Below are 12,228 nucleotides of genomic sequence, written 5' to 3' on the forward strand. Positions count from 1 at the left end.
CTCTCGCATCTTATTCTCAATGGGTGCAACACCTACCTTCTTACGTATCTCTTCGTTCCGAATCTTATCTTTTATTGTATTTCCACACATCCATCTAAGCATCCGCATCTCAGCTACACTCATTTTTTGAATATGATGTCTCTTGGCAGCCCAACATTCCGTACCATATAGTAAAGCGGGTCTAATAGTCGTCCTATAAAACTTTCCCTTCAACCGCAATGGCATTCTACGATCGCACAGCACTCCAGTAGCACTTTTCCATTTCATCCACCCAACCTTTATCCTATGATTTACATCTCCATCAATTTCTCCTATGAACATAGACTTTGAAAACCTTAAAACTAATCATAGACATACTCGACTAATATTCTGCTACTTTGCATATTTGCAAACCCAATAGTTCAGTTATTATCCCTGAAGTGCATCCTGTTATTCAGTTTACCTTCCATATTCTCTAGATGAACAAAATGTGTAAAATCACTATAAGTAAACGAGAAAAAAATGAAAGACCAAAGATCATGGAGAAATGGTAGAATGAATAGGCAAGAAGCAGAAGTCATCCTTATAGCACATGCAACATTAGGCTATTCATTATATCAATTTCATTTTATTGGTCCTTGCAAGGGAAGTAAATATGATTCTTTCGAAACCCAACCAAAGCAACCTTCTCCAACAAGGGGCACAAGAGTAAAAGAGGGGATAAATGGGTAGGCTCCCAAAGTTTAAAAAAAAGTCTGCCACACCTAAAAAAAACATTAAAAAAAAAAGAGAAATGCTATGATGCATGCTTTCTCTAGTATGCATGTATGCATGTATGCATGCATGCATGTATGCATGTATGCATGCATGTGTAATAGAAATAGTCTCTAGGATGTAAATGACAATGAACATGTTGTTTCCTTGGTTTTATGACAGATGCAAACAAAAACTGTTTACCATAGATTGCAATATTAGATCATAAAATGGATACAAATTCTGGATGAAAATATGAAGTCTCTTAGCCTATTAAGTATTTTTCTTCATAAACATGTGTCCTAAATGATGTTGATTAAACAAGTAACAAGAATAAAGGCACACCTGAAGCAACTGTTTCCCACCATCTTCAGAATCACTAAAGAATTTCAAAGCGGGAATCGAGTTTTCAAGCAAGGAAGACCTTTCAGCATCACCTGTACCAGATAAACCATCTTCCCAGTCCTGACAATAGCAAAGAGAGTGGAGGGGGGAGAGGGGGAGGGGAAGGAGTTGCAGAAGAACATAAGTCCCCAAAAAAATGAAAAAGAAACCATGTCTCAGTATTACCCAGCCTGAAGAAGTGTGCACAGGATACCAACAAAATTGCATATACCTGCAACTGCTCACGGATAGATGGCACATATTTACATAAACTACCAACTGAGGGAGAAGGTCCAGCTGGTTTAGAAAGATAAGCAGCATCAAGTTTCTTAAGAAGATCCAACAGCTCCCCATTTGAAATTAAAATAATCAATACCTGTATAGAGTAGAATCTTTTATAAGCTCACAAAAAGCATTTTCTTTAACTACAAAACTTTCCATTGACTAAAAATCCTCAACGAAGTTCAACAACAAAAACTTCCTAAAGATTCTCAATAACATTGCATTTAGTATAGTAAGGGTCTTCTAGCAACCTAGCAAGTTGCTAGTTAAACCAACGCATACTGAGAATTTTCACTAGCATGATGCATCATATCATGCACAAGGCATTTCATGTCTCTTCAATAATTCATTATTATTTTTAACCAAAATTTTTCAAGAATTCATTAGAAGAATATGGAAATTACTACCAGTGACTTACGCATTGCACCTGTTAAGATAAGTCGACTAATTAGAGTTTTATCCATGCTTAAGGTTGTTTCTTATATTTTATAAATAATAAGGGACCTAACTGTAATTTTATTCTTTTGGCTAATCTCTACTTAAATAGGAGATTAGACCTAATTTAATAACAAGAACGACTCTTCCTCTCTCTCTCTCTTTTCTCTCTCTCGGTTCTCTACTGTACCAATCTACATGGTATCAAAGTCGACGCTCTTGGGAACGTGACCTCTGGTTCTGCGCCAAATCTTGCGTGAAGGTCATCGGATCTCGTGACTTCGAGATCGCGTGAAGGTGGATCGTGTGAAGAAAATCGCGCGAAGGTGGATCGCGTGATTTCGAGTGTGTGAGACCTAAACTCGTGGACGTCAATTTACTGCCTTATTGTTGTCATATGATCTCCAACGATGGCAAAACTCAGGCTGTTGATTCTGATTATTTGGCGTGGTTAAGACATGATCAACTCCTACTCAGTTGGATCATATCTTCCCAATCTGAATCGGTTCATGCCCAGATCAAGGGCTTAAGTCCTCGTATGAAGTATGGAATGCTCTAAAAAATACCTATGTTGCACAGTCCAGATCAAAGGTGTTACAAATAAAAGATCAACTACATAACTTGAAGAAAGGCACAAAAGCAATAGATGAGTATTTTTAAAAAGCTAAATTACTATCATCAATTAGATATGGCCTCACGTCCTCTGAATGCTAAGGATATGATTTTACAGTTGTTATGAGGGCTTCCCCAAGAGTATGTTGCATTCAAAACATTTGTGTCCACTCTTAGTGAGACAATCACTATAAAAGAACTTCCCAGCCTACTGCTGATTGAAGAAGCCCAGATTACTGATACAGGCCACGATGTATCATCGTTCACAAATCCAACAACCAACTATGCCCAACATCAAAATAATTTTAATCAATCCAAATCTTACCAAAACAACAGAGGTGGAGGAGATCAAAATAACAAAGGAAGAGGTCGGTTTTGAGGATGGGCTTCAGGATATGGAGAAAGTAATGAATCAGGCCGTGTTATATGTCAGTATTGTGAGAAACCAAGACATACGGCTAAACGCTGTTTTCAAATCACTCACAATTTTCCAAAGAACTCAAATGAAACCCGTGAGATGACTCCCCAAGCATATCAAGCCACAATCAATACTATGGAAGAAGGGAACTGGTGTCCTGATTCTTGAGCGTCCCACCACATTGGGCATGATTTAAATTCTCTTCCATTACACACTCCATATGAAGGCAAAGATACTATGAAAATAGGTGATGGAACAGGTTTGCAAATTCAGAATATTGGGTTTTCTCATTTCACTATTAATGGTTCAAGATTTGATCTCATAAATATTTTACATGTTCCACACATTTCTCAAAATTTGCATTCAGTTAATAAATTTGCCCGTGACAATAATATTATATTCGAATTTCACCCTAAATATTGTTGTGTTAAGAATCCTAATTCAGGGACAAAGATCATCCGAGGGCGGAGCAATGAGGATCTTTATCAAAATAAAGCTTCCTACGGGCAATATGAATAAAGATGAGCAGAAAACGGCATTAGTAGGCAAACGGGCAAACTTGGATCAGTGGCACCACGTTGGGGTCACCAAGCTATGTGTGTGGTTCAAAAAGTGATGTACAAATTTGGTCTTCATTATTATTATCATGATTTGAATAAAATTTGTGATGCTTTTCAGTCCCAATTAACAGTTTGGACCGATATCGATATTACATTCATTTTGTTGATTCTTTTCAAGATTTACATGGATATATATATGATTGCTCACAAGTCTGATGTGGCGTATGTGTTCCGTGATTTTAAAGCAAAAGTTAAAAATCTTTTTTGGAAAGAAAATAAAATCGTTGCAAACTGACGGTGGTGGAGAATACAAAGAACTAGAGTCATTTTTGCGTGAATGTGGAATCACTCACAGAATCTCTTATCCACATACGCATGAACAAAATGGTGTTGCAGAAAGAAAGCATTGTCACATAGTAGACACAGGACTAAGTCTAATGAGTCAAGCAATTGTCCCTACTAAATTTTGGACCTTTGCCTTTAATACCGCGATTTACCTAATAAATCGATTGCCTTCTCTTGTTTCTCACAATCGATGTCCCTTTGAAATTTTGTTCAACCAATCCCCAAACTACAAGTTTTTAAAAATATTTGGACCAATCCCCAGACTACAAGTTTTTAAAAAATCTTTGGAAGTACATGTTACCCATGCCTTCATCCATACCACTCCACAAAATTAGACTTTAAAATGAAAAAACATGTCTTTTTAGGAATATAGTAACTCCCACTATGGCTATCAATGTCTTAATCCCAAAACTGGCAAAATCATTGTTTCTCAAAATGTTATATTTGATGAAAATCAAATTTTCTTTCAGAATCCTAATATACCATCTCTTTCAAAGTTGTCACCTACCTTTTCTGCTCCGGTAAATTTCTTTCCTACCTTATATATTATTCCTAATCCTACACTAACTATGCCCAGCTCCCCAAATGAACCTCCCTTATCCTCCCCAACGTCACCTGCTCAACCATCCTTATCCCATGACACTTCCAATGAAGATGACCTGGTTCCTATACCCCAATCCAGTCCCATGTCTACAATCGACCCTATACATGACCCTGTTATCTCAGCACCTTCTGCTGACCACGATCTTGTTATCGCTCCCTTGTGAACCCATTCAATGATCACTAGGTCACAAGATGGAACTCTCCTTCCCAAAATATACTTGTCTACTTGTCATCCTTTACCTATTGCATTAGTGGCCCAATTCTCTCAAGATCTAGAGCCCAAAACCTTTCGTCAAGCAAATAAAGAACCTCACCGGCGTGCTGCTATGACAAAAGAATTTGATGCTTTGCTCCAAAATTCAACCTAAACTCTTGAACCTTCCTCTCTTAACCAATATGTTATCGGTTGTAAATGGGTCTTCAAAATTAAAAGAAGGGCAAATGGTTCTCTAGAATGTTATAAAACTCGACTAGTAGCCAAAGGGTACGAACAAGAAGAGGGTATTGACTACTTTGAGACCTTTAGTCCTGTAGTCAAACCAACCACCATCTGCACAGTTTTGTCCCTACCAATTACTTATCAATGGCCCATCAAACAACTAGATGTCCAAAATGCATTTCTTCATGAAGTTGTATATATGGAACAATCTCTGAGATTTCAAGATTCTCGGTTTCCACATCATGTTTGCCGACTTCATAAGGCCCTGTATGGACTCAAACAGGCACCTAGGGCTTGGTACCAACATCTCTGTAACGTTCTTCTCACACTGGGATTCACCAACTCTCTCACTAACACTTCCCTGTTTACATTAAGGACCAAGTCTTTGGACATCTTTCTATTGGTTTATGTTAATGATATTTTAGTAATTAGCAACTCATTTGGGTTTATTAATTCTCTCATCTCTTAATTGAGAGAATTGAAGCCACGTCCACCAAACAGGGTTTGATGCTATCTTAACGCAAATTGTGGAACTTCTCACTTGAGAAGATATGATGGGTGTCAAACCGTGCTCCACTCTGTTATCCTCTTTTGTTGCTCTCTCTATTGGATCTGGGCCTGCTTTTCACGATATGACTATATAAAAGCATAGTTGGCACTCTCCAATATCTCATCCTCTCTCGGCCAGACTTAGCTTATGCAGTAAATAAAGTTTGCCACTTTATGGCTCGACCAAGTGTGGATCATTGAAATGTTGTCAAGTGTATCATTCGCTATGTCAAAGGCATTGTTGATTATGGCGTGCTTATTCGCCCTTCTCACGATCTTTCTCTCTATACCTACTCAGATGTTGATTGGGCTTGTTGCCTTGATGATAGGAAGTCCACCGGAGGATATGCCATATATCTTGGCCCCAACTTGCTATCCTAGAGCTCCAAAAAGCAACTCACTGTAGCTCGCTCCAGTACGGGAGCAGAGTATCGGGCCATTGCTAACAGTGCAGCTGAATTAATGTGGGTACAGTATCTTCTATGAGAACTTGGAGTCCAATGCTCATCCATCTCGATTATCTGGTGTGACAATGTTAGTACTACCTACATGGCTACCCGTCCTATTTTTCATCAACGTAGCAAGCATGTTGAGATTGATGTTCATTTCGTTTGGGATATATTTCAGAAGCATCAGCTTGTTCTTCGTCACATTCCATCCCACCAGCAGATTGCGGATATTCTTACCAAACCATTACCAATTCAACAATTTAGGGCCCATAGTTTCAAACTCAACATTTTACCTGCCTCGTTGAGTTTGCGAGTGGATGTTAGAGTTATGGGTATCTATGGGTATCCGATCTGATCAATACGGAAATGATCCAAATGTCAAAAGCTATCCTGAGTGCGAGTGCAGCAAGAATCAAGGAACTGATAAGGCAAAAGGAGAGTCAAAGAAGCAACTTACCTTATCTCCCCCATAACCGACGTCCTGTTGTTATACATATCAATAACAAATTCAACAAGATAACTGATTATCTTGAGAGATCCTCAGGATCTCCTCAAATCTTGTAACTTCTTCATATAGTCTTTCCTCACACACATTGACAGTTGAGTCTGTCAGACCTAAACTCGTGGATATAGGTGTATTCACCGAACCACATTAACTATGGTGTGATATTTTTCTTTGTTGTCTTTACTTTTTCATTTTATGTGTGAGGCTCACAGCTTTTAAACACAAACATGAGTAGAACGGATGATATCAAGCTAATTCCAGCATCAAATATCAATCCATTGTAGGTGTTTAAATTATCAGATATTGTATCGATATATCATACAGCAAAAACTCCAAACCAAAGGCAACCTCAATAGTTAATAGCGGATAACATAGGACAATATTAACATAAGGCAGAGATGAATACCTTCAGTGTCATCTGGATTATCACCTCCACGTCAACATGAAGAAACTTATGAGCAAGACCAAGGAAATGAACCACAAGCGATGTGTAAAAGAGGTAATTTGATACAACATAACCTTCCCAGCAGGGTGTGTACTTATCATCTGACTGATTTACTTTGTCATCCTCTTCACTATTTTTACGCTGATTACCCTTTGGAGAAAACCCAATGAACGCCTGACTGCTCAGGCAATCAACCCCTTCTACTTTCCTCTCCTTTTCATCCAACTCAGCGTAACGCCTCAAACTGATTTTCCAGGGTTCCAAGTATCGCATCCACAGATGGAAAACCTCGGCAACATTCTTAATAGAGCTCCCCACAGTGCAAAACTCGAAAGTTCTCAATATGTACCGATATATAGGTCGCCGTAGCAACAAGTTCCATGGATCTAGATGATTACCATGCCTTAAAACTTCATTCCAACTCGAAATCTTCAATCTCGAATCAGGTGCATCACCAGACTGCATTACATTACAATTCAAATACTCAAACAACAATGTTAAGCTCTCACCCACGCCTGCAACCGGAGGCAATTCATCCAAAGCAGCATGGAAGGCGAAAGAGACCCCAAGCGACCGCTGAATGTTCACAGGAACCGGCGAGAAATCATTGTCAACCAGCCAAAAATGAATAAATGTATACACTACAAACTCCTCCCTCGATTTAACATAGCTATCATCCGTAGCAGAATAATGAAGCAAAGAACTCCGGTACGGGTAATACGAAGAACTGAGACTCTGATTGGGCACGAAAGCTTGAAGATAGGCGTAAAGAAGCCGGCCATAGAGACCGACCTCAGTCTTCGACCCCGGCCGTCTACTACCGCCTTGTATGGCCATCAACGACGAAGTCCATTTCTCTAACATAAACCGTTTGTTCTTCCGAGTGACCGGAGTTTCAGAGCTTTCACCCCTCCCTCTAGAAACCGGATGATAAGCAAACCAGAACATGAAGTACTCTAAAACGTTCAACTGAACCTGGGCGGGATCCTCCTTAATCCTCGAACCGAACAATGGGCACAATTCAGGCAAGAACGTCCGGTACCTATCGTTCGCTAACACGACCTTCACCCATTCCGGCAGCCTCTCGATCGGGAACACGAACTTAACGAGAGACCGCCGGTCCACGGCGAAGATCGATGAGAAGAGCAAGCCGGAAGGCGATAGAAGGTCGTATAGACTACCTGAGAGCTCGCCGTCGCGGAAGCGGTCGATCCATCCGAGGGGGAAGGGCGGTTTTTGGGCAGGAGAGGCGTCGAAGCCGAAGAGCTTGCAGATCAGGGCGGGGAAGGCGAGGGAGAAGAAGGGGCGGGATTGGTCGGCGGGGTGGTTGAGGAGGAATGATCGGACGGAGGATATGGAGGCCGAGACGTCGGCGGGGGAGGAGGAGCGTAGGATCAGAGACACGAGATCCTGAGCCTTGTGGAGAGAGTCCATGACGAAGGGCTTCGCAAGAAGAATTAGGGTTTTTCGGATGAGGATTTGCAGAGTGAAATTCTAGATCTAGGGTTTCGAAAATCAAACTCTCTCTCTCTCTCTGTGTGTGTGTTTTGAAGTTCAAACTCAGAGAAGGGGCGGAGTTATGGCGCCTTGGGGAATCGCAAGAATGGCGGTCATATTTATAGCGTAGCGATACACGTGGCATAATTTTAACGCGCCACGTAAGCGTTCTCGCTACGTACGCGATCTCCCGATCAGGTGCGTGCGGTTGCATTGCACAAAAACTAGTAATCCTCATTCCAAGTTCATTCAATTACTTCAGCCTTGGTAAAAGGGTCTAGCACTCAAAGTCCACCCAATTGCATTATCCTCTGTATCCAATTGATAGATAATACTTAAATGTTTTCTAATTTAGTAACAGGAAACTTAGCGTGATGATGGGAGCTTTTTGAAAAGGATGGGCCATCGTACCTCCAATATAAGAGTTCATCCAAACTCTTTCAGCCTTCATGATGACAAATTTTCTAAACTAAAATATTGTGTCGGTGTAGCATGGACGGATGACTGTTCATGTTGACAATGCATTCAGATCGGACGTGGATTTGTTCAAAAACTTTGCATGTGTCCTAATCAAATGCTCCAATAAATTATTCCTATAAAAAAATCATATAAATCAGTCAGAATTTCCTAAAACACCAAAAATCCAATAGCACGATTAGAGAGAGAGAGAGAGATGGGAGTAGCGTCAAACACTTTGAGTGTTCGACATTATCAGACAAATGTACACCGTTGATCACACAATCAGCTGTGCATACTTTTTTTTTTTTTTGCATTTTTAGGACCTTTAACGGTGGTCCTAAAACACCACTAATGGTCGGTTTTTTGCCCAAACCTTCAACAATGGTCTAGGACCGCCACGACCACCATTAAAGGTAAATAAAATCATAATAGGATGTGTTAGGCACATTCGACCTTGTTCTAAACCTAATGTGTCCGATGTTATGCTCGTTAGTGTGTATATATATATAATAGAGCAACCCATAATAGTGGACGAGCAAGTCGTTCAATTTTATCGGACATAAAATTCGACATTCGTCCATCGTTGATCATGCATGGATCAGTGGCAGACATTTTTTTAAGTGTAAACGATAATTAGCGACAGTTAGCAGAGGTCACTACTATAGCTAATTGTCGTTTTTTGCCAAGACAATTAGTGGCAGTACCACTTAAATTAACGTTGAACGTGCGTTCAACCGCATGTTTAATAATTGGGCATCCACTATTATGGGTTTTTCGTATATCTGGTGTTGCCTACCACTTTTTTAGCCTATCGGGCTTTTGAAGGGTTTTCTATATTTATCTTAAATTTGACTATACATGTGTTATACATGCTTGATTTTATAGGAATCTACTACTGCGTCATCTGATTTAAACACATGTAGGTTTTTATAAGGTTTAAAAATAGATTGTCTAAGATTTTAATAAATATTTAAAGCATAAAAAATCATGTTTCTATAAAAAAAACATGATCTAAGGGCCATTTTCAAGTAAATTGACTATGTCGAACAAATCAAGGTCAAATTTGCAAAAAAAAGTCTGAAAACACTTGTTCACGTGTGGTAGGATGATGGCAAGCTAAAAATGTGATAGGAAGCTACCACTTTTCATATATATATATATATATATATATATATATATATATATATATATATATATATATATATATATATATATATATATATATATATAAGAAAATAAAAACCTACAAAATGGATACATTGACAAATGAAACCTGCTATTGGATTTTAAGTGTTTTTTTTTTAATTCCAACCCCATTATGTGAGTTCAACATGATTGATTTACTAGAAATAGACACTTGAGTCATGCATTTTTTATGAAAAATGGTATTTAGAGTTTTAAAATTTTGTGAAAAATATAAATCTTATAAAAAAACTATCTATGCATCGGAAATCAAAAGTTTCAATAAGTTATTCCTATAAATGTAAGATTTTGGTCATAAGACAATCTCGTTGCTCAACGGTTGAGCTATGTAAGACAAGAAACCAACATACTCATAGTTTGCATTCTTAAGTCGAGAGTGGTGACTCTTGGGTTGAAGGGATTTCTTTAAAGAGCATGTTTTCATTCCAACCTCTTTCAGGATTACAAGAAGGGACATAGGAGCTATCATAAAGTTGACCAAACACTACAAGAAATCTGTAGATTAGCGACGACCTCAATCTGTCGTGAATCCGTCGCTAAACAGTTTAGCGACGGATTAGCGTCGGCTTAGTGACAGATGGCTTTCAGCACAAAATTATAGTCGATAATTAGCGACAGAAACTATCTATCACAAATTTCATCGCTAATTTGTGACGAATTAGCGAATGTCATGATTCGTCGCAAGGTCATCATTAATATACGAAGAATTTGGTTTTGCGATGGATTAAAATTCATCGCTAATTTCATTGCTATTGTAGGGCAAACTTAACGACGAATTAAAATCCATCGTAAAAACATTGGCCAATTCACGTTTGCGACTGATTAATATTCGTCCCTAATCCATCGCTAAATTGGACATCGGTAGTAAATAGCGACGAAAAATATCTGTCGCAAACAAGACAAATTTTAAAAAAATTTGTTTAAAACATAAATATCGACAAAAAATTTCTTGTGATAGAATTTAGATTTCCTATGTATAAAAAACAAAGTATACATAAAAAATATATATAAAAAGCAACTAAAACAATTTATCGATCCACTATAATTTTTGTCAAGTTCTAATTATTTACAAGTGAACATTTAAATTTTTGAAACAACAAGAAGATATAACAAATTCAACGCATAAATCTAATCATCGCCAAGATTTTGTGCGTCATCTTCTTTATTGTCTCGATCTGCCCATTCAGCTCATCTACGCTGATTATCTCCAGCAACCTACAAGAGGAAAGAAAGGTTAGTATTGCTAAACAAAATATAATGAAATAAATTATATGCAATGCACCTAAGTTAAGGCAATAAAAGTAACATAAAATCTAACGACATGCAATACATCATATGAAACTTTCATACCTGAGAGGCACATGCACACGAAGTACCTCTATCCCCCCAAAAAATGCACAACTCATTACAGGCAATGTCAGAAATTGCTTCATGTAAATAGTCACGCAATGTGTCCTTAACGAGCTGGCGTACACCATCTCAAGAATTAGGTGGGTCAGTCGAATGCTTGGAGCTGATGCTGACGGGAGAACTTTGTGAACCGTGACTGGAGAAAGCAACGACTGGTGAGGTGTTCATATTACTCTCAAACCCAAACATACGACCCTTTTTGGGTTCACCTGTTGTAGTCACCCATGTTGCAGGATCAAAAAGTGGATGCTGAGTGGAGTCATCGTCATATTGTTCTACCATCTGTTGCTCATATGACTCCTACAAAGTAATGATTATAGTATGAATTAATAATTAAGAATTATAATATTTATGATAACTTGTATATTATAATGTTTATTAATACAATAAATACATATCGTTGTCGTTCTCGCCTTCTCTGATACGAACTCTTCCGTGGTCTTACGTTTATGTGTTTCAACAAACACATCCTTGTATGGCACAATGCCTCCTTTTTCTGCTTCCTGCGAAGTTAAATGATAAAAGAATTATTTAACAGGTTTGCAACAATACTTATAAAATTGACAATATATAGATTAATGAGTTACCATTTTCTTCAGGTGGCTCCCAAAAGTCCTAGATCTACCTGTGTGTAGATGGGCATCAGGCATTTTCGTTCAGTTTTGTGCAACCTTAGCTGAGTGGTTTCGAAATTCATGCCCCGCCCACTTGTCGCAAATTGCATCCCAAACATTTGACCTGATAGTAGGAGGTTCATGGCCCTTCCACTACAGTAGATCATCTATCCTGCCAGATGTTTTTTTTGTTGCAGTATTCATATTGCGCAGCATGTCTGCAAATCGATTGGCAACCATCTTCTGCCACACCTTCCTCGCATCATGCTCCTTTATCGTAGTCGCAA

At 38.6% G+C, this 12,228-nt stretch overlaps 1 protein-coding gene across 1 annotated transcript in view; it reads right to left on the bottom strand.

The window, feature by feature from the left end:
* The window catches only part of LOC149817562 (uncharacterized), a 30,927-nt gene extending 22,594 nt beyond the window's left edge, over nucleotides 1-8,333 (bottom strand). Inside the window, exons 1-3 of the mRNA XM_089985659.1 lie at nucleotides 6,720-8,333; nucleotides 1,349-1,492; nucleotides 1,078-1,197 (exon numbers count right to left, since the gene is read on the bottom strand). Of these exons, the coding sequence (XP_089841785.1) occupies nucleotides 1,078-1,197; nucleotides 1,349-1,492; nucleotides 6,720-8,192 (1,737 nt within the window). The 5' untranslated portion in view covers nucleotides 8,193-8,333. The remainder of the gene's footprint in view (nucleotides 1-1,077; nucleotides 1,198-1,348; nucleotides 1,493-6,719) is intronic.
* Between the last annotated feature and the right edge of the window lie 3,895 nt (nucleotides 8,334-12,228).

The sequence above is a fragment of the Nuphar pumila genome, chromosome 13, assembly GCF_984573655.1.
Source record: "Nuphar pumila chromosome 13, dmNupPumi1.hap1.1, whole genome shotgun sequence".
NCBI classification, from domain to species: domain Eukaryota; kingdom Viridiplantae; phylum Streptophyta; class Magnoliopsida; order Nymphaeales; family Nymphaeaceae; genus Nuphar; species Nuphar pumila.